This window comes from Lagopus muta, chromosome 2, assembly GCF_023343835.1.
Source record: "Lagopus muta isolate bLagMut1 chromosome 2, bLagMut1 primary, whole genome shotgun sequence".
NCBI classification, from domain to species: domain Eukaryota; kingdom Metazoa; phylum Chordata; class Aves; order Galliformes; family Phasianidae; genus Lagopus; species Lagopus muta.
This window is the reverse complement of record NC_064434.1, coordinates 84,661,743-84,687,802: the sequence shown is the minus strand read 5'-3', so window position 1 is coordinate 84,687,802 and position 26,060 is coordinate 84,661,743. Positions and strand designations below refer to the sequence as shown.

The window sequence follows — 26,060 nt, the reverse complement described above, 5'->3', positions numbered from 1 at the left end:
ACACCTCTAGGCCTTGAAGAAGCTTAAAATGCTGATGTAGTAGCTGAAATAGTACCATAACTCTGACTCTTCCTACTACCCCAAACCTGGAGTTTGCTAACTAAAAAACCACAATATGATATAATGTTTTACAGAGAAAAATGCAACACTGTCAAGCAGAGTGATATTAAGTGACTTCTTTTACGTTATTTAGAGCTAGCAAGCTCTAAATGGTTCAAGTGACATACTTCAACATTAATTTGATCTGGAGTAGGCATTATGTGTTCCTCACTCTTAAGTGCCATTTAAGCAGTGTCCAATGAAAACTATGGTGTTATAACATATAAAAAATAGGCCCTTCTCACTGCATCTCTTTCTCACTTTGGGATCTTACACTCTTTTCCTTGAGCCAGGAGTACAAATGATCAGTAGGAGATTCAGTTATGATATTTCAGGCATTCAAATGTAGACCTGGAAAAGTTGCCAAAAAATGTATGACACAAAAAGGAGCAATCCATTATCAGTCAAGTGAAGTTAGCTTAGGACAACCTGCCATACATTTATTTATTTAGATTTATACAAAATGCAATAAATTAGCACTTATCTAGCTCTCTGCCAACTCTTGATTGTTGTTTAAAAGTACAGCAATGTAAGCCAAACTGGCAGTTTGACATATTATGTATTGTAATAATAGATATTTAGTCAACAGTATGCTTGAGCAATGGTTATGGAATTCTATGTTTATTTTTAGCTTCTAGTAGTATAGTCAGAATTCCTTGCTAATGCTTACTGGGAATAGGTACATAAATAAATGCCACCAAATTACTACAGATGACTTGCCATAAGGGAGTGAATTATTAATATTGTGTATAGCTTTGATGATTTTCATTGTTCTCACAGCTGAGAAATTATCCTTGAACCACTTCAAGTTCATGCCATAACTTAGCCTATGAGTTATCCTGATAACAGTCTTTGTAGCATCAGTTATTAGTAGTGCAACATGCATAGCACGTTTGCTTTGAACATGTCTACCACTATCAAATTAGGAATAACATTTATAGAATCTCTGCTCTTTTTCTTCCTTCTTCATGTGAAAATCGCAGTGAAATAGGGATTTATGCTGTAGAATTTTGAAGAATTGTTGTTATTACATATGACAATGGAAAAGCTTTATCAGAGAGAAGGCTTCGCAATATATTCTAAAGGTTAACAGCCTTTTTTATTCTCATCTGCGAGGGAGATTGTTCTTCCACCAGACTCACTTGTCTAAGAAGACTGACTGTTAAGAACAAAATTTGTATACTTACTGCTGATGCGGGACTCTTAGGAGTTTGTATATTTATTGCCTAAACTCAAAGGAGTTTTAGGCATAGACAAGTCTAGTCTTAGCTGCTAAGAGCTGGTCCAGAGATACTGCATTTCACATTGGTATAAGCAAGTACATGCAACAGTGAGAGGAATGCTTGTTGCATGATGCACTATTTGATTTATTTAGTAGTAATGTATCGTGCACTCTTTGATCATCTTATAGTAAGCATTAGAACTCACACACACAAAAAAATATATAAATATATGATATAAGTAACCAGAAGTGAACTTCCCACCAACTATGCAATTCCAGTACTTCTCTAGGCAGCAGGAGTTCCAGATATAGTCTCGGAGTGCCTCATAGTCCCAACTCACTGCACTTGTGACAAACACAACAGAATGCTGATTTATCCTGAGATCATAAAGTGACCCAGGGAGCTGTACCACCACAGGTCTCAACAGCCATGATTCCATTCTTCTATTAATTACTTCTTTTTCTGTAACTGCCAGCATGTGAATATTTTAATCTTACTGCAGTGTTCTTCCAGTAAACCAGCTTTCTAGCTGTCCTAATTTCAGTGAATCATGCAACAGGTTCTATCAACATAGGACAGCTTTAATAAAAATTCCTAGGTTTTCAGCCATCTAATCAACGTGTTGCTGAATTCAAACTTTTTGAAGCATATTTATTGAATTATTTGTGCTTGTCAGTTTCATAACCCTGAAGGAAGTTTCTTTGAACTGCTTCTTCAGTCTCCCCGTGTGGTGTTCTTGCATACACAGCTAGGAGAATAATTTCCTGCTCTTTTGTTAGGAAGAAAAGACTTCTGGTTGCTGCTGTCTTCATTTGATAATTTTATGTATATGTGGGAAGAAACAATGTCCATTTGTTGGTGTCCATTTTGTATTTGTAGCGATCAGAGAAAATTCAACTCAAGTGTAGGCCATTCCATACCTCTGATCATACTTTTGCCCGTTTCTGTTTCTTTCCTGGTTTCAGACTACTGCCTTTCAGATTAGAGTGAATAGTACTGCCTTTAAAATGTGTGCAGATTACATATATGTGTAGTGCCATAAGTATTCTTTCTGTTCCTCTTCTAAAAATGCCTAACAGTGATTGGCTTTTTGGCTGTAGTTGGGCAGTCTTCATGTAATGTTTTCATGATACTGTCTGTCATAAAATAAGGAGCTTTCTGGTAATTATAATTTTTCTCCATTTCCTTTATGAAGCCAGGATTATTTTTGCTGTTTTCCACTTTGCATTTATCCATACAGAATTTCATCTGCCATTTTATTGTCCCAAACCTCAGTTTCATCCTTCTGCAATTCTTTACAGCCTGCTCTTTTCCTTACTATCTTGAATAACCTCATAGTGTCAGCAAACTTTGCTACTTCAGTGCTCCTCAGTTGGACACAAGTTAAATAGAACAGGTCCCAGGGAAACCCCGCGGATTATCTCTCTCCATTGTGAGAACTGACCATGTACTACTATTCTGTTTCCTGTCTTTTGTTTCATTCTTTAGCCCTGCCAGGACTCTTATCCCATGGCTGTCTACTTTGCTTAAATGTTGTTGGTGAGGGTTTTCTCCATTAGTCTTTTGGAATCAGAAGCAGCCTGTCCTACCCAGTATCACCCTTATCTCAATACTTGTCGACCCCTTTTAAGAACTCCTGAAGTTTTGTAAAGTAGGACTTCTTTTTAAAGAAGACATCTTCCATCAAAAAGGGGTTCTGTGATGAAAGTGTCTTCAGTTTCTTCTGCAGTTAGTGCAAAGAATTAATTTCATCTCTCTGAAATGATGCTATCCTCTGGGAGTTCTCATTCTATATCCTAATCATTAGCTGGCAGGAAGATTTAGAGCAAAAGAAGACTACTGTTAGTATTGTTAGTCTGTCTGACTTAATTTTTAAAGTCTGTGGTCCTTTCTCCATTTGGCTGCAATTTCAGCTTTGGAGGGATGATATCATGCTTCTAACAGTTTTCTTTACTGCTTGACAGTACCGTCTGACTTTCACTGACTTCCAACCTTGGGGTTTCTTGGTGTTTTGTTTTTTTTGTTTGTTTGTTTGTTTTGTGTATCTCAGCCATTTGTGTAGGTTTGATAAAATTGGAGTTTACTGTAGTTTTGTATATCAACTTTATGTGAACAGGTAAGAATATGTGAACAGAGAGAAGAGAAAATTAGCAAGATTTGTTGAGAAAATTCTATGTGAAAAGAGAAAAAGTATGTACTATCTAAAAGTATAGCATGGCATTATTTGAAATAATTCTCAGTTAAATCCTCAGGGCATTTTATTATGCCCCCTTCTTAGCTTTAAGTGCATAATTTGGCAAAGATGTCAAGTATTCTCTTGGACTGGACAGGAAGGAAGGATGGAGACCATTGCTATAAGAAAACTTGCATCTTTCTTCCCAGAGCTTAAAAGGAAAATGTCCATGAGATGTTAGAATCTAAGGGTTATTTTTGTTTGTTTCCTTTTTTTATTCCTATGCCCTTTTGTATTACCATACTTTTTCGTAAATCTTTATATTGTGTTCCCTGGTTCATGATGTTACCATTGTACCGTTGTCTGTCCTTCATTATCTACATTGGCTCTGCTTCAATAGACAATCAAGTACTTCTTACACACTTTCAGTAGGCTATCATCTTCACAGGTGCCCTCTGCTAATCTTTGCCACAGACATATGAGAGTTGGGATAAACTTTAAATTTTTGACAAAATGATGCTTATAGTGTCACCTTTGCTTATTTTGTTAGTGTTCTATTAATATTCACTTATTCAAACTCTAAATGTGATATTGAAAAAGAAAGGGATTTGGGAAAGGCATAAGAGTGAATCAGGATTCAGAAATGAGAGAGTTAAAGGGCTCTGTTTACTTAACTTGTCAAAGAAAAGACTTGATTGTTAAGAAATGAATTGATTTTGATCTGAAAGTCACATGTGGGGAAAAAAACCTTTAATAGAAGATCACCGTATAATCTAGTTTACAAGTACCAAACAAGATGTAGAAATTGAAGCTAGACAAATTCAGTTAAGAAAAAAAAAGAGATTTGATATAGAATGATAATACATTACGACATCTTGACATCTTGTTATGGGAAGTGGTAGTTTCTTAAACAATGAATGCAGTTCTTAAACATGTATTAATTTCCCAAGATATATGGGCTTCATGAAGTAACATGAAATCTTAGATGATTGTAGTGATCCCTTTTGCCATCAGAATCTGAGCATGTGTGAATTCCGTAGCCTCTGCTGTTTCAAACTTTTGCCCCCATTCAGTCCTTCTGGTCCTTCCTAATTCACTTTTTTTTTTTTTTTTTTTTCTTGTTCCCTTGATTCTCCTCCCCATATTCATGGATAGACTATTTTCCATAGAGCAAGAAACTGCCTTCTTTCATATTTTTACTCAAAAACCCAGTTTTTACAAAGCTTATACTCACTGATCTTAGCAGTGCTGTGTGTGCTTAAGCTGTCTTGTATTTTGAAATGATGCATTTAATTAATAATAAAATACTATACCATGATAAAATACTCTATCACGTCAGTCTGAATTAGAATGTAAGAGCTATTCATTTTGTGCGTAATGAACTATGTGAAACTTGCTAAAAACTGTAGTCAGTCTCCTAAATATTTAGAATTAATTGATGCAGATGAGAGAAAGGAAAAGGCAATTTCGCAAATGCTAGTGTTGAGAATTTTTTTTTTTTAATACCATTTTTATACAAGATATTCTCCCTTGTGCTGAATGATGGGTTGTGATGTGTCTGCAAAATGGAAACTTTTATTCTGAAACAGCTGTATTTACATGCAGTGTATTTATTATGCCCCAAAAATTTAGTAACAGCAAAACTGTGAGTGTTAAGACTGTTATTTTTGAAGACATATAACCGTAATATTCCCATTTAGATTTTAGCAAAATACGTGGTCCACTCCAAAAGTAATGCCTCCTATTTATTTCCATGGAAGCTACAACAGATGCAAAGAGCACAATAACATTATTAGACAGAGCAAACTCTCTGCTACAAAGTATTATTTTTCACAGTCATCACCATTAGCTGTGCATTTTTACCAGCAGTGAACAAGAGCCTGCATGCCATGCTTATAAAAATCTGCCCCAGTGGAAGTAGCCCACTGCCACTGTGACTTCTGATGAAATGCACAACCCACCATCCCCCTGTGCTCGCATCCACTGTTTTGTTTACATAAACATTCAGCAAGCATCATTGAATGTCAGTGGGTGGCATTCAGTGACACACCTTTCCTTCATCCACATTTCCATGTCAGAAGCCATTGTGTCAGACTGCCCGTCTGCTGCCATCTGTTGCACGGCAACAACATGGAATGGGATATTGATGGGAAGATTCATCCTCTACTGTCATACTGTCATCATGGGCCAACATAATAAATAAGGAGGCATTACTTTCAGAGCAGCCTTTGTATGTTGCTTAGATACACTTAGAATGAGGAACAAGGGGAGTAAGTAACTTTATTGTCCATTTATAGCAGGCAACTTCTAGGCAAGAAAGCCAAGATTGTGGGGTCTGTTGGTATTTTGGTTTTTTGATGTTTGGTTGTTTTGTTGTTTGTTGTTTGTTTTTTGTTTTTTTAACTAGGTTTGTTGTTTGGGGTTTTTTTCTTTCATTTTTGTTACTGCTTTAATGTGATGAGGCTTCACTATGAGTTGCACCAAAAATTGCATGAACACATATCAAAAAGGCAATATCAGTTAGAAAGTCTATGGCCTAAGACCAGAGAGAAATATTGTAAGGAAGGATAACAAGGATACCTGTAGTCAGCATGATAGACAAGGGTTGAGGTACAAGAGTAGCCTAACCTCTTTCTAGGTTTTGTAGGCACTTTTTTAAAGGAGAATTTCAAGGATAATGGAGTAAGTTTATGACTGTTTGTGGATAACAGAGTGGAAGAAAATTGTAAAGGTGCTTTCTTGAAATGCTAAGTGGAAAATGTAGGCTGACTTTAGGGCTGATTAAAGAAGGAACTTGTTCTTTCAATATTGAATGAGAGATAGCAAATAGGGAAGTGAACTTTTGTGAAGCATTTGAAAGACAAGACTTGCAACTTACCTGGAAAAATACAAAGAGAAAGGTGACAAGATCATGGTTATAGGCAAGAAAAACAATCTTTGCAGCAGCTTACTGAATAAATATTAATAGGGAAAGACTGCATTTTCCAGGAGAGAACAATATTGTAATGCTAAGATGTTCGTGATGATGACATGGTCAAGAGTTAAAGTGGATTGAGTCGACAGGAAACTTCTAAGCAATGCTATGCAAAGAAAATTGGCAAAATCTGAACAGAGTTGAGGTTTACAAATACAGAGGAGGGTCAAAACAAAATCCAGATTATGGACTGTAATTGTTATGTCCCTAGGGATCAAGTAAAGAAGGTAACAATGAAGCCTTGCAATGAGTTTCTCACTCACTGAGGCTTTGAAAAAAGCTGTGTTATGAGTCTAGATGTCCTGTAGTACAGAATTGAGTACTGGGATTTGCATTTGAGGATGAGACAACCCAGAAGTAAAATTCAGAGGAAGATGATGTTGGAATGAGGACTGCAAAATCATCAGAAATATGGGAAATTTCCATCAGCAATTGCACATATTGCACTCAAACTGTGTAGAAGTGTGAGAGGAAAGGAAGAGCGATTGATGTTTGTTACCTGATGTTTGAAGTTTAACCTTCGTCTTCTGATACCAGTTATGCATTGTAGGGGGTGAAATAATGGGTAAGTATTCAGAGCAAAGTGAGTAAACTTAGAAAGGCAGAAGATAGAAGAAGATGGAGAAATAAGAAAAGCCTAATGAAAAAATAAGGACGGGGAAATAATAGCAGGCAAAGTTGAAAGAATCCAGAGGAGTTGTAATGATAGGTATATACATCACCTTTGTCAGTAGTTAATATCCATCTTTTTGATCTTTGTACAAAACTGAGTAATCTCAAACAAAGATCAAGACGTGGAGAAACATCCTGGTGATGCCTTTTGTTAATGTGTTAATGAACGTGCTTGGTTAATGTCATAGAAAAAAGTCATATAAATCCTCAGACACAATCTTCTACCTGAAGCAGTATACATACCAATGATAATACTTTTCAAAACTGAAACCTAAATTAAAATATGAAAAGAAGAGGTGGGTAGAGAGTGGTACTAGGTAGATGTTCATCTGCTAACTGGGGCATTTTAAAAAATCTGTATTACAATTATTAATACAGTTTGAAGCAAGGCAGGCTCTTCTGTCTTTTGTCCTTTCTTCTAATTTTGATTTTTTTGTCTGTATTTGCACTATGTGTCTTTTGCTAACTTGAGAGCTACTCTAACCTATGCCATTCATCTCAAAAACATTTGAGAGAGTCTTGGAAATGTTTCAAGTTTCTATTATCCAAGACTTAACGTGAGTTGGTTGGTTTTTTGTTTTTTCTTTTTAGTTTTTTTTCTTTTTTTTTTTTTAATGTAAGTTACTTGCTTAGACAACCACTGAATAACAGAATTTGAATAAAAATAGTAATGAGGAACTTTCTATGAGAAATGAAAACCCAGTAAAATCAGGTCTTTTGTTATAGACTGTTGTGATACTTCACTAGTGTTAAGGAGTGTTGACATTTGTTACACTGTCTTCCACAAATTAGGATTACTATGCAGGGGAAGTGCCTTAATGCCTTTGTTAGGTTTGCTGTTTTGCTGTGATTTTTTTTTTTCCTTTCCTTCTTTTAAACACAGAGGGATATTTGAGGGTTGGGTAAGTTGGTAGTACTTAAAGAAAGAATGCTCTTTTTTCAGTATGTATTTTCTTAGTTGATCTTGCCTGTTTGGCAATTTAAAAAATAAGTGAGGGGAAAAAAGAAAACAAAATGAGGAAATTAATAAACATGCTTTCATTTTTTTCTTTCTATTTTTTAAAATAAATTTAATGCTTTAGAATGGTGTGAGATTAATGATCTCAGAAACCAAAGCATCAGTACGTATTTTCTCAGACTATTTTGGTGGTATGCTTTCTCTCTAACCAGAAGTCACCTCTGCCTGTGAGAAGATTCATTCTCCATAGCTCATTCGGTTCTTGTCCTCTTTGCTAGGACTGCCATCAAGATTGCTAATTATAGTAATTGGTTTGTGACGTGGGTACTTTTCTGCTGAAAACTGGTCAAATTCATTTGATAGAGCAGACATTATTGGGTGCCAAGCTTCAGACACCATCATCTTGGCTTAAGCGGCCGGTGAGCAGTGTTCATCTACTAACAGTAGACACACTAACAATCGTGTCTTTCCAGTTGTGTCTTTCCCTTGGGTCCTGTGTTATTACTGATCTTACAGCCAAAAAAGAACCCCAAACATTTTCTATTTTCAATGGGTTTCAGATCCTTTTTTTTTTTTTTTTTTCTAAAACCAAATGCTTAATTTCAACTCCAAGAAACATAACCTATATGAGTTAAACCAACACAAAATAAATGCCAGCAGTGGGTTTTACACAGCTTTAAATGTTCGTGGGTTTTTGTTGTTGTTGTTGTTGTTGTTGTTTTTAAAGCCATTGACAGTGTGATTTAGGCAGGAGTAGACCATAAAGTGCACTTTCCAAATTTACAGAGTAATTTCAACTGTTAGTACTGTAGCATCTTCCCTCAAAACAAAGGTTTACAAAGATTATAGATTTAAAATTTCTTATTTTTCTGGAGAAGAAAAAAAAAAAAAAAAAAGTGGAAAACAAATATCCTGAACCTTCAGAAACTTTCTTTTTCTTTCCTAATTTGAACTCACGAATTTTCTTGCTCTTATCTGCTATTTCCGTTCAAGGTGACCATCCAAAGAATTCAAGCAGACTGAAATAAACAATGTTACAGAAATCTTCTCAGGCTTCCCAATTGTTTGGCACCATGATCCTCATGTTAATATTTAATCCTGCTTCTTATTGATTACTAAATAATCCAAGGCTTGTATTTTTTGTGCTGCACTCAGCATGATACTGACATTAAAAAAAACCACTTTTTACGGCATGACATAGTTTCATTTTACGTCTATTTTTATAGGAAACTTCATGAAGGCTGATTTTATCATATTTCTGTTGCTAACACTCTTCTGAGTTTCCTAGCACTATTTTTCTTTAAATAGAAATGCAGTCAGTTCTTACTTTATGTCGACTTTGGTATTCATTTCAGATCTTACAACTGAGTCCATGAATCACGTCCTCAACAATCCCTAGAAGTGCATGAAGTACATATGGATCACATGCATTTAGACACATCTTTACATATCTCAGTGGTTTTGCACTGTCAGTGGATTTTGCTGTTCTTCAAATTCAGGAATTGCGTTTATATTGTAGGAGTCTTATTGGTAGTTGATGGTATTTGTACATATCCTGACTGATTCACTACTTTCCCTAGAATTGAAATTATGTGATCTTGATTCAGAATCAGGCTGATTCTGACATCAGTGTTAATGATGTAATAATGCTGACTCTGAGCAGAATTATTTCTGATTCCCTAATACGAGGGGGCATGTCTGCTTTACAGGTGCAGATGCAGATGTATGATTGCAGCTCATGCAAATTTGTGGAAGCATTGAACAGATAACAGTGTAGATAGGGTACCCAGATTAAGCTACCTGCAATTTACAAGTTGCAGTCTGTATTGAGCATCATGTACCCCAGCTGTGCTTCACTTACTGATAATATTTACTTTTGTCCAAGGATAGCAAGGATATATAGCTTGTAGTCCCACTTTTCCCAGTGGTGTGCATACATCCTAAGTGAGGTAAGAATGACTCCTATTGCATTATTTATTTTATACAAATTATCTTTAGTTTATATGGTTATTTCCCCCCCAAGGATGAAGATTTTCCATATACTTCTGAATGCTAATGGCAAAATTGAATTAAAAAATCTTACATTTAAATTTTTTTCTGGCCTTTGCAAAACTACAGTATTAAATCTAGTAAGCAAGATCAGTCCTCGTGCAACATCAGGGAAGTGAAGGAAGACTGGCTTATGGCTGAATGTGGGGTCCTTGGCTCAGTCCTTGTTGCAACACACATGACAACCATGTTACTCATGCTCCTGGCAAGTCATCTACTCCAGATTTTGCCCAGCATTATGGCTTATTTTGCCTACCTGCAGCATCTCCCTTGTGCCTAAAATGGGTGTACAAAGAAAATGCTGTGTTCTGGTGCTCAGTGCAAACCTGACAGTAACATGAAGGAGACTTTGTTTTCCAGGAGACTGCCTTCCTAATTGTGTGTGTGAAGTATAGTAAACATATGGGTTAAAAAAAATCATAATCCAAATCCCTATAGTGGTACCGATCAGATCTCTGTTTCTGTAGCAATGAGAACCAAAGGTGGCCTTTTAAGGCTCACAGTTCATCTACCAATTTCCAGTTCTGCTTCAAGATTCTTAAAATATTAGAGTGCGTGCTTTAAACCCACAAAACTTACCTTTACCTAATTTTCACCATTCTAACCTAAGTTTCCACGGAAACAGGGTTGAAAAAGCTGCTGGTAGCCAGCAGGCAGCCAGCAGCTGAGAGTGAGAACTCTCCTTTGTCACTTTCCACTACTGGATGCCTGCTGCGTGCCAGTGTGCAAAGCTACCTAGGCTTCTAAAATCTGGAATACTTTCAATTTGAGGTGGGGGGATGAGGGGGGGAAATTAAATTAATCTACTCTTTTCTCTCTTTGGATTGCCACAGTAAATTCCAGGACGGAAAATGGGCTAATGAGTCCTGATCTGTTTGGGTATGCTGACACCCAGATATTCAAGCTGCCCCAACCAATTGGGCTTCTCCTTTCATAATTTCCATCTTTTGAAACCATTCTCCCTCAAATTTTGTGTCTGTTTACATATGTATACTCATATACTAGTACTTCAATTCTCGGTGAGTCTGTCTCAACTGACCTATATATCCACCAACATTTTGCACGGAGTGTAGCAAATGAAAAAAAATTATTTTTTTCCTGCCTACTTAGGGAACATTTTTGAATGAATGCATTATAACTGATCCTCAGTTAAATATTAGGACTAGTATGTGAATGGAGATGGCTTTTAACCAGAAGTAGATTATAGCTGTGGGAAGACTAAAGGGTCTATTTGGTCAAGACTCATACAAAACTGAGATAAGCATGCACAAGCTGACAAGATCAGATTAGACCCTTCCCCCACAAGTGCTTTTCCCATAAATATTTATCTACTTTCTATTATAAATAACCAGGAAATGAAAAAGGAAGATGGATTTTTTTTTTTCTTTTTCCTTAAAAATAGCCTAGAAATAGAAATGCAGCTTCAAATCTTTGGGGTAATGATATTTTAAATACACCATAAATTCCAACACTGGTTTGCTGTTTTTTAAAAAGGAGCCGAGCACCGAAATCCTTTGTGGCAGCTACATAAATTGGCAGCATTTATAAACAAAGAAGAACTTTGCACAAAAGTGCATTGTTGCCTGTTATTAGGTATCTCAGAATTAAATAACTTATCACCTAGAAGAGATTAGGTGTTGACGAAGCGCTGCTGTATTTTTGAGCTTGCCTGAGGTGACATAGCCAGCACCAGAGTTAAACTTGGCATTCTTTCACCCTGTCTTTCCTCCCCTGAGCCCAAGTGAATGCTCACTTCCTCAATGAGAAACACGGCTGGCTCGCCTGCCAGATGTAACGAAGATCCATTTGGTCTGCAAATTCCTATTTCATTCAGGTTGTCAATACTCAGGCTCCGCTTCCTTGTGCAGTGGTGCTAAGGGGTAAAAATCTGAGGCCGTACAGGTGTCACTCACTCAGAAATGAATGTTTGTTGGTGATCCACTCATCAGAACCTGCGTGGATTGCCTTTCTGATATAATTAAAAGGTGGCTCTTTGCCTTTGAGATTTAAAACTGAAAAATACGGAGTAATATTTTTACATTCGTTTTTGAAAGTAACAAGTGTATGCTCTTAAAAGCATGCCTGTGTCACATAGAATGATATTAATATTTTTAAAATCTCAAGATGAAAATCGTAAGTCCTTTTTTTATTTTCTCTTCATTTAAAAAAAAAATCTTTTTTTCCTCCAGCATTTTACGATGGGATAATGAGACAGATGTTTCTCAATTGGAAGGACATTTTGACATTGTTATGTGTGCTGACTGGTAAGTACATAAAAATCATAAAACTCATGTTAGAAAAATAGCTTTGCTGGAGTAATTGTACTGTGCTGCTTGCTGATGGCTAAGCAAAGTCAACAAATGAAGCACAAAGCCACCTTAACCTCAACAAATTAATATTCATCTCCATGTGACAGTTATAAGGTAGTCTTCTATCACACAGTAACTTCTACCACATTATTTCCCAAAGATTGATTTTGAGAAGCATTTCCATTTTCTGGAATTGCCTCTGTTTCATGCTTGACGTATCAGTAAATGGACGACTTAGGCAAATTGCAAATAATTATGGCTCAGTGAGGAACAGTCTGGAGAAAAGGGAGTTTATCAACACAAACAGCTCAATTAGCTTACTTCTTAGGAAAGATCTGACTATTGATATAAGGGGATATATTTTTTTGCTCCCTGGAAAATCTTTCCAAGGAAAAAAAGATTTTATAACCTTTTTTTCCCCATGACATTCTGCTTCTTAAATCAATTTGACAGCAGTATTTGTAGAAAAAGGCTTTATGTTATTTACAGTGGCACATGTTAATTGTAAGAGAATTCTTAGTAAAAAAATCAGAGTACACCATTCAATTTATGAAAAGATGGATACATGTTGCAGTACAGGATATTGTTTAATAAATTATGCAAATAGATTTTATTGACAGAGACCATTATTGAAACCAAATTTGTAGAATTGTGCTTGCTTTATTTACAGTGTGCTAACTTTAAATATCAAATTATTAATTATTTGCAATATATAAATTAAATGTAAAAAGGGATGTGCAGATTTAATTTAGGATAGTAGTTATTTTGAAGTGAGTCTTCCTTCATTAATATTTCCTCTCGACCCTTTGAACATCTAAACCAGAAAAAGCTGTTTATGTTTTGTTGCACTGCACATTGTAAAGGACCAAATTCTGAAAACAAGGACTTGCTAGGATAGCTCAGTGCAGCAGATTTCTACATCTTACTAAGAAATTGTTAAAGGAAAAAGAGAAAGGCAAGTGTGTAGCTGTCTATTGTCTTTTTAAACAATGTTCTTTTTAAGAGGCTTCTGATAAAATATTCCTGTAGAGCTTTTTTTTAATTATTTTTATTCTTGTTTGATGTTTTGCTATTTAAGCAAACTCTTCTGATTCCAGAAAAGTTATCATTTTTGTATAACATCGGAGAAAGTGTATTTAGTCCTCCTTCTTTCCTATTTCTAATACCTGCTTGTTTGCAGAATGCAACAGTGCTTCATTTAATTTCAGAGGAGTTCTTTGTTCCCAAAAAGGACAGAGAAGGGTTTCTAACTAATCGCTGATAATGTGCCTCAGAGATGCATCATCTGATTAAAATAAGGAGCTAAACAACACCATATGATTTCAGCAAGTAATTTAGTAAATGCCTTCCTCACCAAATATTAGAATGGATACTCCAGGTTTCATTGCACAGATGAAGTTAATGCTGGGCAGGATTAGATCAGATTAAGTATGAAAGTCAGATCAGAGTGCTGGCGGACATGAGCAGGAGGGCAGCAGTCTTCTCGGAGGCTTAGACAAGGCTCACATATGGATGTTCTCCAGATTATGTGGGTGAAGCAAGGTCTTGCCAAGAGATTTAGAGTTAAATTTGTTCTTCACGCAAATATCAAAACAACCTGGCTGTGCCATCTCTTGTACTCTTGATACTCACACCATGTCATCCTATTTGTGCTGTGGGTACAGCAGAGAGAGACTTAAGTTATTGGGTTTTTTTGCCAGTAATAGTCCTGTTAATACTCCTCCTGGTCTTTTTGGAAATAGTGTAGTTTCTTTAGGAAACAAAGAATCACACGTGACAGGTAAAATACATTATGCATTTGCAATCCCTGCATTTTGTATGTTTATTTTGAAGCACTTATGATGCAGGTAAGTGTATAAATATTTATAGATTCCTAAAAAATAAATAGAAATGTCCAGGTTAGTTTAAAGTGCGTGTTTTTATTCGGAAATTGCCTCTGTTTTCTTATTCCAAGTGCCCACATATCTAGTTTAATAAGCATGAAATCCTTTTATTGTTTGCTTCTTTTAAAAATCATTCTCTTAGTTACGGACACTAGATTTTCTGATACACGAAAAAGCTGGAAAAAAAAATGTTCCTTCCTTTATCAAACTCAAATCTTCTTTTCATTTTCATGTATTTCTCTTCTGAGATATAGAATTGGCTTTAGAACTGTTGGCAGGATTTTTGCTTTCTGAATTTTTGGGCTGTCAGTGAAGAGGAAAAGAAATCTCTTTTCTTACAGCTCCACAGCTGAAACCTGAAGTATTCAGTGATAAAAACAGATAGGAGAGATTGTATTTAGTTTAACACCACCATATAGCTCATTGTCAGTCAATAAAATCTGGGATTAGAACAGAGAACTATAAAGCAAAAAATCTGAGTTCAAATATTAGGTACATGGATAAATTTTTATTGAAGTATTTCCAGCAAGGGTGATATTGTCTGATTCCCTGAACAGCTAACCAGTGGTACTGCTTGATCCCATTTACATGAAAACAAGCTCTATTCATAAACATATTCCAAATCCACATGGAGGTTCAAGTAAAAATGTACGTGATTACAACAAGCGGTGATGTGTTTATATTCATATATTTACAGTCAGGCGTTCATAAACCTTGTGTGCAGGGGTGGAAAATAACTTACTTCCCAGAACAGACAGTCTATTAGTTAACAGCTAAATTTAGAAGCTCAACTAGATTATAAAATAAATATGAGGCAAACGGTGAAAGCTAGTCATTATTTAACCATTCAGGATTTTGACAATAAAAATAGTTTCATGGCTCAGCAGTTCCGAAATAACTTGTAAAATGTCAACTATGAGATAAAAAATAAGGAAAAAATATGTATCTCTGCAAGCCCACACCTGGAAAAAGGATACATAGGAAGAAATTACTGAAATAATGGAATTTTTAGAGCATATCCACTCACCTCATTTTTTTAAGGGGCATTTTCAAGGCCAGGTGAGGCTGCCAGAATTCTGAACTTTCATTTGACCTGTGCTTATAGGCACAAGGTCAAGCAGATGCTGGAAATGTGAGCATGAGTATGACTACAGAGAAGAGATAACAGGTGTCCGCTGGATAGGCCACAGACAAGACTCGGCCAAAGCTCCTAGGAGCCTCACATTTCTGATTGTTTTCTTTGTTAAGACAAATAAAGAAAGTAAGAAAACAGTTGCTGAGATTTTTAGTCTGAGAAAACAGTCAGGGTCATGAGGGGAGAGCTAGCAGAAAAATCTTTGCCCTGCAGGTTTTTGCGAACTGATTTTTTACACCTAATTTTAATGTAAAGATAGAATATGGTGTAAAACTTCATTATCGCCTCGTAAATGCAGATTGTCCAACTTTATGTAGTTAAAGTTATTGTATTCTTAAAGTTTGGCACATGTGCAAGGATTTTCACTGCAGTAGCTGGCTGGCCTGTCCCACATTACTTTCACTGCTGAAACTTGCTGAAGTCACGAGGAGTCGTGGATTCACCAGGAATGCAAAACTGAACTGAAAATATTCTTTGGATAACTTACACTATACCCATTTTTTTCCTGTTAGTATTTCATTTAATATAAAGAAATCTTTCTGCAGGAATGCAGTAAGATTTCTATTCTTCCTCAGTTTAAATCTATTATTCATTTCATAATGAATCTGTTTTCTTGCCCACACTTTCAAGTGCACTGTAATCAGACAGCGTAGAAGGTTGTTTTGGTTTATGTTAGCCACGCAAGTGAAGGTCAACTAAAAGTGACTCTTACATGGGGCACTCACTACCTGTAAATGTAATCATTTCTGAAGTACACCTGTAAACTAAGCTCCTTTTCTAATTGAAAATATGCAAAAAGAAGAATAAGTTCACATTGCAGTCTATAAAATGTAAGCACGTGCCAGTTGTTGGAAGGCACAGGATAACAGGACAAAACAGCAGCATGAAATGAAGAAAGAATCTACTTTTTTATTGAATGTTTCATTGTGACTTGCTTACATACAACTTTTGTGTAAACTTACATGTGATTTTACGAATTAACAGCACTGCCTACAGAAAGGCCAAATCATAAACCACCTTCTTGCCTTTTTACTACCAAGATCATAAACTTTTTCTGGCCCCCCAAAAAACTTTTTATTCTCGTCCTACACTGGTATTTTTGCAGGTTCCTTTCTACATAAACATGAGATCTTTTTTGTAGAAAAAACAGCTTATATCACATTTTTTCATAGAAAAAATACTGAGCCCACCAAAGTGATCCAAGCCAAATTTAAAATGAGGTATGAGAACAAAGTGAGAGTGGTTTAGAACAATATATTATGTAATTTGAATGAGCTTTAAAGGATTTTCCAAGGGGTACATATTCAGTATACTATGTTAGTGTTTAATCCTACAAATGCTACTGCTAAGAGGAATTGCATGACTAAATCTCCTTCCATGGGCCAAATCCTATGCTGGACCTATGTGCATCACAGATCATCTGACAACTTCTGGTTTTTCCTCATCCGGGGCATACTGCAACTCAGATAGAAACTAGAAATGTTCTTCCGTGCTCCCTCTGGTCAGAGTATGTGGCAGGTCTCAGTCTGCCTCCTTTAACACTCAAATATCAAGTGGGTGTCAGTCAGAAATGGTATCCTTGAAGTTGTCCGGTCTCTTGGCAGATCACCTGAATATTTGAAGTTCCTGGTGAACAAAGACCTATAATTACATTACTGCAAAGGAATGAGACTGGTAGCAGTAATTGCACCCCCGTCTCATTGTAAAAAGACAGAATGATATGAAGGTCCCTGAAAAGTGAATTTTTGCTCTGGAAAATTGCGATGCTTCATGTTGAAGAAAATTCGTTATTTTTAGATATTCTCTTTGGAGAGAACTCGTGCACTGTATTCCATCTGTTCTGCAGGTGGCCATGTTCCTGGCAAAGTAACGTCTTATGGTATTTGTCTGTACGGAGATCTACCTGAAATGAGTGTGACTAAAGCTCCCAGGAGACATTACAGAGATCAACTGCAGTTTCAATGAATTAACTTTAAACAAATATTTGTCCATTCCTTCCAGTAAGATCAATCAAGGTTGAAGAACGGCTATCATGCCAATTGCTAAAATTTGAATTTCCTTTTGGATAGGCTGTCAGTCCGCTTATCATCCAGTAATTCGGTATCTTCCTGAAGGAATTAAAAATGTAATACTTCTGTACAAAATGTTCTTTAAGAAATGTGTCGTAGATGGATAGCCAGTCTACATATTTTCCAACAATATGGGAGTCTGCCACTTTTCATTGATATTTAGTTGCTGGCAAGGCTCTTTTTTTATTTTCCTGAGTAGGAAAATTTACAGTTCTTATACAGCTGTTTCACCCTGTAATACTTATTATTGTATTCTCTTTAGTAACTGTGGAGTGTCCTTACCTATCCACACATATTCTGTTATTACTCACTGGCTTGCAGTTAGTAAGGCCACTGTTTTCATATATTCATTTAGAAATTTCAAACCTGGAAAAAAATCACCCACCCTTTGGAAAGTGTTATTTTAGTAAAAAAGGAATGGAGATTGTAGAAAAGCACCATAAAAAAAGGACAAAATGCCTTTTAGTGTGGAACTCGAGCTTGACAGAAACTGGAAGTAGTTTTATTACAGCAAAAGAATGAAAAATAATGAAGAAAGAATCACATTATTTATGGCCTGTTTGATAGGAGTCTTTGTTATCTGAATTACCAATATAAACAGAGCCCACGGTAGTAAGGACTGAAAAGCACTGGTTGCTATCTGATGGCTGTTCACTAACAATTGTAGATGTCTCTCATCCACATTAACTACCTGTCCACAAATATCTAGTCAAGAGTGATTGGCACCCTGGTTGCCAGTGTTAGTATATACATTAAGGTACTGAGGGGCGTGAAGAGTGGATTATCCCCTCAAATCATGAGGTAATCATGCCAAAATAGGGATGAGCATGTGGCGACATTGCATGGGAAAATTGACTTTACTGCTCTCAGTGCAGGAGATGAAGGATTTCAGTCTTGAGGGAGGACAACTCTGTATGATCTGGGTCATTGTGTTTGAACAGCATTTGAGGAGTGAAGAGTTAGGGGCTTGTAAAATTTTCTGTGGAAAAATAGACATGGATATAAAAATAGAAAAAAAAATCTGCATAATACATAATAATGAACTAATGCTACAACTGTAAAGGGAAAAGGGAAAAAATACCTTTAATAATAGATCCCAAAGTACAATAGAAGATACTTCTAAAAATTCCACCCTCCCTTGTACAGAAAGCATGTAAAATGTTAGCTTTGTATCACAGTGTATTGATTCTGATTTCTGATAGGGTGGTATTTTAATAGCATGTATATATGATCTGTGAATTTCAGCCTCGCAAAGGTTCATGCTGATATTTGAGCTTTGGTATAGATTATATTTGCTTCATGCTTCACCTATTTTTGTTTATTTTTTAATTAAAAAGTACTTGAATTGGACCACAGGAATGTAGACCACAGTTTCTCTTTTACAGCATTGTGTAAACATGTGTAATTAGCCTTGTACTTATCTGCATTAGTATCATTAGAATTGAAAACCCATTTTAATCTGGATTCTGTTCTCTTCTCAATGTCAGCCTGTTTCTGGACCAGTACAGAGCTAGCCTTGTTGATGCAATAAAGAGATTACTCCAACCCAGTGTAAGTATGTTTCTATTTTCTCCTGAACACTGGCTTCAGAATAATTAGTCTGTGCACAATGATTGAGAGAGTAATGGAATGGCAGGATTAATGTCATGTAATACTTTAATACTTATTATGTCCAACTTCAATTGAGTCTTCTAATCTATCAGATTCTTTCCTAATCATAAACTAGGAAACTTCTTATACTTGGCCTTCTGATAAGGAACACAGTGGGTAGTAAAATAAATGAAACCGCTTCAAAGATAGCATGAGATTATTTTTATCAAAGCGTTTCTCGAGTATTTTCCTTTGATAATAATGTCTTCATATTAAAGTAAAAGTATGATATTGAAAGTTTTTATGTTGGCTTCTGTCATTTGTAATCCCTTCAATTGTAACCTTTGTCATTGTGTATTTATTTATTATGAAAGAATATTTTTTTCTTTTCATTTCTGTTTATGTGAAATGAATAAACCCCTTATGTATATGTTGTAGCACAAAACTTTTTTTTCATGAAGTAGACCTAGTATTTACACATTTTCAATTTTAAAACACAGTGAAATCAAGCTCTTAATAAAATGCTAAATATTCTACATGAGCGTCACTGAGAAAATATTGTACGTATCTCACTCTTCTAGGTTATTAAAATAAACCTGAAAGACTTTCAGGCAAAAAGAAGCTGTTAGATGCACATATTTATAACCAACAAATAATCTTGAATCTAATTAAAAAGAGAGAGAGAGAGAGAGAGATCAAAAAGGGAATAGGAGAAAACACATGAAGGAAGTGTGTAAGAAAGAAACAGAATTGTACCTTTCATGCTTACCATACAAATCTTTCAGCATGGTAAATTTTCCATTTCAGCACAAAGCTATTTAGTGTTAACAATGCATTCTCCAAATTTTATTTATGAATTTCATTTTACTTTTTGTACGAGAGATTTTCTCTACATAAGGAATATAAGTCTCAAACATGCAAAGACTTAAGAAACTGAGTCATTTTAGCCATGTAAGTAATCCCATTCTTTGCTAAGAGTGATCAGGTTTCTATTCTTGGTTCTATCATAGACTTTCCTGAGTGACTTAAGGCAAGTTACTTAAGACTGAATGATTTTAATGAGATGTGGATCAAAGCTGCCAGGCAGACAGGAGAAATGTAGTCACCCTGGGGAAAATGTTACCCAGATATTTTTATCAGTAGAAGCAAGGGTGATATAGGGAACTCGTGGCCATGGTTATGCTTTCTGATGTTGGTGTTCTATCGTCAGCTGCCCGTACACAATAATGTTGAGGACCTCTAGGTGATTTGGAACACAAACATTATCTCAGATCAATAAAAGGCCAAAAAAAATTTTTTTTTTTTTGCCTGGATCAGGGCCCTCACATATTCAGGTGCCACCATAGGCCACTGCACTGCTAGCATTAAAAGATGTTGTGCAAGAAGAGTATGAGCATCAGGAAGTGTATAAGAGATGCTCCGGTAACTGTGACCTATCTAGAGCTATTAGCTGGAGTGAAGTAATAGCTATTTTTCTTTTCTCTCACTTGTCATGGTAGTCTGTATTGGCAAAAGCATGTGTACGTGTGTATATGTACACGCACACTTTCTTTAACTGGGCTGGCTAACTCAAGTGGAGGAAGTGAATTAAAATATGGTAAGGGTAAAGCAGCCTGAATTTTTACCAGTGTTTACAGCTCACGTCTGTAAATAGTCCAGGAATTGTTAACCTGGCTTTAAACCAAAACCTTCCTGACTTTCTTGCTTGTGGTCAGCTAATTCAAATTCAAATTCAGAATATGCCTTTTTTGGGCAGGTGAGCTACAATTCTTTGTGAATGTAGATGATATAAAAGGAGATGGCTTTTTGTTTCTCGTCATATGCATGGTGTGATTATTAGCTCAGCCAATATGTGTATTTTAGACCACAGTTCCTTTCTCTCATCAGCTCTTTGCCTCCAGATCATGGCCATATGAATGGATATCAGTTATGAAATGGCTTTACAGGTAATTGTTATTCATAAATAAGAGAGCAGCAAAAGACTGTGCAGTAGAAGCTGAGAGCATGGACGTCTTAAGTGAGCTTCCTTGTTAAGAAAAAAGGCATGCTAAAGAGATATGCCATCAAGATATGCTCTTACTTGGAAGACCTGTGTCTTTCATATGCTCATTTGAGATCCCAAGAGAGGATACAATTACATTTAGTTATCATTTAGTTATAATTTTTCCTGTTCTATATTGCTCTGTTTAAATCCAAGGGTAACAGAGTGCATTTTATTAAATGCCCAAGCTAAGCTGTGAACTATTTTGATTAAGTTCACTTTTCTGCATGAGTTAATTTGTCTCAAAAGTAGAAGTTATATTTCATTATTAGTAATATTTTGGCAAATTGACAAAGAAACAAATGAAAGACACATCTAGATGAAAGTCACCTTTCAAGTGTTAACAACTCAGGTATAACTAGAATGAAAGAATTTCAGAAGAATAACAGAGCAGAAAACTTGAAAAAAAATGGAGTTAAATAGAAAATAACAAGTATGCTAAAAACTGACTTGAAGGAGAAAGTGAGCACAGATAATCTATTCTCACTGTTCTTGATATAGAATTATCTTTGCTATTTCCTTTTGCATTAAGGATGTTATTTGTAGTTATTTATTTGTGGCTGATGCCATCCCTATGAAATTGTAATGTCACAGAACTGTGTGTGTCCTTACTAACTCTTCTTCCTGGAAAGAGGGATTCTCTTCATGTTAGTCATCTGATACATAGTATGGCTTCTTGGACAGTTGTGTTGGCACAGGAAGGAAGGACATGGATGCATGTAGGCAGAAATGAGCAGCTTGCAGAATTACTGGGGACTGAGACTTCTTATCTGAATTTGTTACAAAGGCAAACATCATCTGAAAACCAGTTCCCAGAATTAGACACTAAAATTTTACATCAGAGAAATTCATCTTGAGGAGCATTATTGTATTCCTCTTCCAAGCAAGCTACTTGATTTACCTACATTTAATTTTATTTTTTCCCTATGATTAAAATATACATTTAGTTTCTCTCAAATAATAAACACTCGTTTGCTTATTTTTGTAATAAAAGTGTGAATTTTTAAAATTATAGATTCCTTTGTGGCCTATCCCTTCAAAATCCCAGTGAAGTTAATTGGATGTTATTAAACCATGTTGTCAGATTCTAAAATCAGAAATGTGAATGCAATCCCACGCAACAGGTAGCAGAATTACACAAATCAGGCAGTTGATCAGCAAGTGCTTTAAGCCAAGATTATGTTAGGCTAGAAGTATCTCCAGTATCTGATTTTATTTTATTGCAGTGATAAACTTAATCATGCTTCATTTTTAGTCAGCAATGGCAAGATTCTCAAATGTTTTAGACGTGCACTAAATTCAATAGAGGAATGGCGTTTTATGCCAGCTAATGAGCAGGAACGGTGTGGTGATGTCCATGAAGGACCATTCTACTTTTCTGAAGTTATTTCAAGATTTTCAATCTGGTTTTAAGATATATACCATGTTACACTCTATTTTACTGTATTTCTCTTTCAAATTAAATTTGAAGTATTTAGTCTACAGAGTGTAAGAAGGACTGATTGCATAGTTTGCTGACTTCAAACTGAAATCTCTAAGGGCAGCAGTGATGATGTATGAACCTTACTGCCTCATCAAAGCTGCTGGAACTGTGACTGACGTTGAACTTGGTACCCCAAGAAACTCAAAAAGTTCAACCGTTGCTGATATCCCCACAGATGGTGGTGTCAGTAAATGCCCTGGGCAGGGTACATGTTTCCCATTACAATGAAGGTGCTGGTTAAAATGAGGGACTCCCAGGGGAGTCTCATCCTCCTTCTGCTAGGAGAGTCTCTGCAGAACAGCATTCTAGGGAGCATGAGATGGCAGCGGGAGGAGGATCCTCGGCAGAAGGCTATTGAAGGCTATATTAAAGCATGCCAAGGATGTGAGGGAAGTTACGGCACATTTCACACTGATTGTGAATTTCCAGCATTTAATGTTTTTCATCCTGAGCCTATATTCAGACCTAACATTTACATAAGCAATTCTAGTTCCTTTAGTGGGAGTTACACTCCTTTGCGCATAAAATTATTTAGCCACAAAATGAAAGTTACAGCTACACCAGTGAGCAAAACTGAGTTGCTTTGGGTATTGCCCTTGGTCTCCTTTGTGCTTAAATTTCCCATGAGAGAGATGAGGATAACAGTATTTCCCTATCTCACAGAGACGTTGTGAGAATGAATGCAGTGCTATGGTATTAATGATTGCAGTCTTTTATGTACACATTAGTACCATAGATACTGACGTAGTTTTTCTTGCTGCCTCACCGAGTGTTGTCTCAGTGTATGAGTGCATGTGCGGTGGCACATAGATTTGTCATTTATCCTCCTCACTAAGTGTGTCAGCATTATAGTTTTCCTGAATCCTTACTGACTTTCTTTCATTCAATTTTATTTTTTTTACTATTTTTCTGATACATGAAATTGCATTTTCATTAGCCAAATATTCTTCTACGGTGTATAATGAATTCTGTTATTTGTTTAGATTCCTACAAAAAAATTTTTTGTCTATTTGGTTAGTTACAGCACCTCACAAATTACTCTTAGCTGTCATTAATATAGAAGTTAAATAAAAGAATTCGCAGTAAACTTTGTATTCACCTCAATTTGATACACTGCTTGTTGGTATTAACCTTTGTTTACAGCTCTTCAACCAGTTTTCATTCCAAGTGACAGAGCACAATACTCAGCCAATTAGAATTAATTTTCCAAATAAGATTTTAAGAGATGCTATATCAAATAGGTGAGGTTTGGGGCAAATAATTTGCACAGGGTGTCTAAAATCTATCAGTTCAAGATAAAGCATTTTTATTTTCTTAAATACAGAAGGATGAACAAACTACTAGCTAATGGACCATAACATATTGCCTGGGCATCATAAATGGCCTGATCATCTTGAAAGATCGTGAATTACTATGCAAGAATATTAAGTTGTGCTTTCAATGCAATTTTTGCTTTTAGGGTTGCATTCAGTTGCTTTGCTCAGGTAGTTTAAAACATTTAAAAAAAAAAAAATTAATGATTGGGTCTCATTTGTCTTCCATTTTGCCCTGTTGTAATTGCACTGACATCAAGTGAGAGGTACTCTTCTATGCATGAGAATAAAAATAGAAAAATATTATTTACAGTCCTTGTGTGGTCATGAGCTAACAAATGGCTTTGCATTGAGATTATATTCTGTATGCCTTTACTGTGTTTTAGCTAGGGAATTTGTAGGCACTGCTAGTATGTGAAAAGTAGCAGATGTGTTGCAGTTAGCAGTTCTATAAAGAATTTATTAGTTTCTATTTTGCTTCTGTTTAATCACAGAAATATTGCATAGTTTGAACAATGATTTATATTATCCTGTTTTAATACTTTACCAAGAGAACAATTGTCTTTTCCAACCCGTGTATATTAAAAGCTTAGTCAGGTGTATGTTATATCTCATTCGTTTCCAATTTAAAAAAATGTATAAATTCTCTTTTTAATGTTCCAGGGAAAAGCAATGGTATTTGCTCCACACAGAGGGAATACTTTAAACCAGTTTTGCAATCTAGCTGAAAAAGCTGGTTTCTCTATCCAAAGACATGAAAATTATGATGAACACATTTCGAACTTCCACTCCAAGGTTAGTTTTCTGCTTGTGTTAGATAACACTTTAATCCGCATTGCATTTTGAAGAGATCATGGTCCTTTTGGCAGGTAACCTAAATGTTTGATTAAAGTACTCCTTAGGTGTGCTGTTTCTGAACAGCTATTTTTGTATCTGATTATTTTGTGTGGTAGAACCATCCTTTATCTCTGCACGTCTAGAAGAGTTTTGCAGAAGCATCTTCTGTTTACCCTTTTTATTCACAGAAATCTAATTTATGAGAGTCCTTTTTTCTTCTTGTTAGCTGCATATAAATATATGGCATTCCAGCATTTATATTTTAATAAAAAGCTTGCAACTTTTAAGTAGGTTAAATACTGAGATGGACTGAAATAAATAGAAGGTGAATGTCTAATTGTATCATATCGTACCTTAAATCCTTATCTCTGGCTGCTTTATGGCTGGGTCAGTTAGCAGCTTCAAACTGCTAAATCTCATACAGAATTTCACAGTTGTGGGGTTATATGTCAGATCGAGGCGCTACAAGATTTAGGTCAAAAGCACTTATCTGAACGTGATTTCTAAGCTTGCTTACATAAAGCTACTGTTATCAGTCTCCTATTTTATTATTTATAAGTATAGAGTAATACAGGACGTGAAGAGGAAGGTACTTCACAGAAAACTTTTTAGTAGGTTCTTATTTCCCTGTGTAGAAGTGCTTATCAGAATCACATTTATTGCTTGCAATTCTGAGATCTCTATTTCATACCAAAAGAAATCCACTGTTGTAGGCCACATATGGCCGTAGGCATAACCTCTTGCAGTTTTCTAAGAATTACTCTTAGAAAATACAGATGTGTTCAGAATTGGAGTGAAATGCTTTTTTTTTTTTCTGTTTAGGGCCACCATCAGGTAGAAACCAGAGTATGCTAAAAAAATATGCACATGATGTTGTAAGGAACAAACATTTATTTTATTATGAAATTTTATACTTCAAGAGACTGCTGTCAAAACTATCTAGAGATATGTATATAAAATCACTTACTTTCATTGTTCAGGTAGGCCTTGTTCTGCTTGCACTGAAACCAAATAGATTTCAGTCATTGTTCTTCTACCACCTTTACTTTCTGTCCTATACAATTATATAAATGTAAGGCCCAATGTGATATTTTTTTATCTGCCTCCACCTGAAAAGGGGCATGATTTTGATTATGTTGTTTCACAGTAGTATTTCTCTTTCATTACCCACTGCATCCAAATCAGGTCTGCAGCAATGAAATGCAGAAGTAATAGTTGTTATCTTGATCCAAGAGATGGGTCTAAAATGATA

The 26,060-nt window shown here is 35.7% G+C and overlaps 1 protein-coding gene across 1 annotated transcript in view; it reads left to right on the top strand.

The window, feature by feature from the left end:
• Positions 1-26,060, top strand: part of CAMKMT (calmodulin-lysine N-methyltransferase) — a 198,429-nt gene that overhangs the window by 165,158 nt on the left and 7,211 nt on the right. Inside the window, exons 8-10 of the mRNA XM_048937846.1 lie at positions 12,338-12,412; positions 19,032-19,095; positions 24,635-24,766. Of these exons, the coding sequence (XP_048793803.1) occupies positions 12,338-12,412; positions 19,032-19,095; positions 24,635-24,766 (271 nt within the window). The remainder of the gene's footprint in view (positions 1-12,337; positions 12,413-19,031; positions 19,096-24,634; positions 24,767-26,060) is intronic.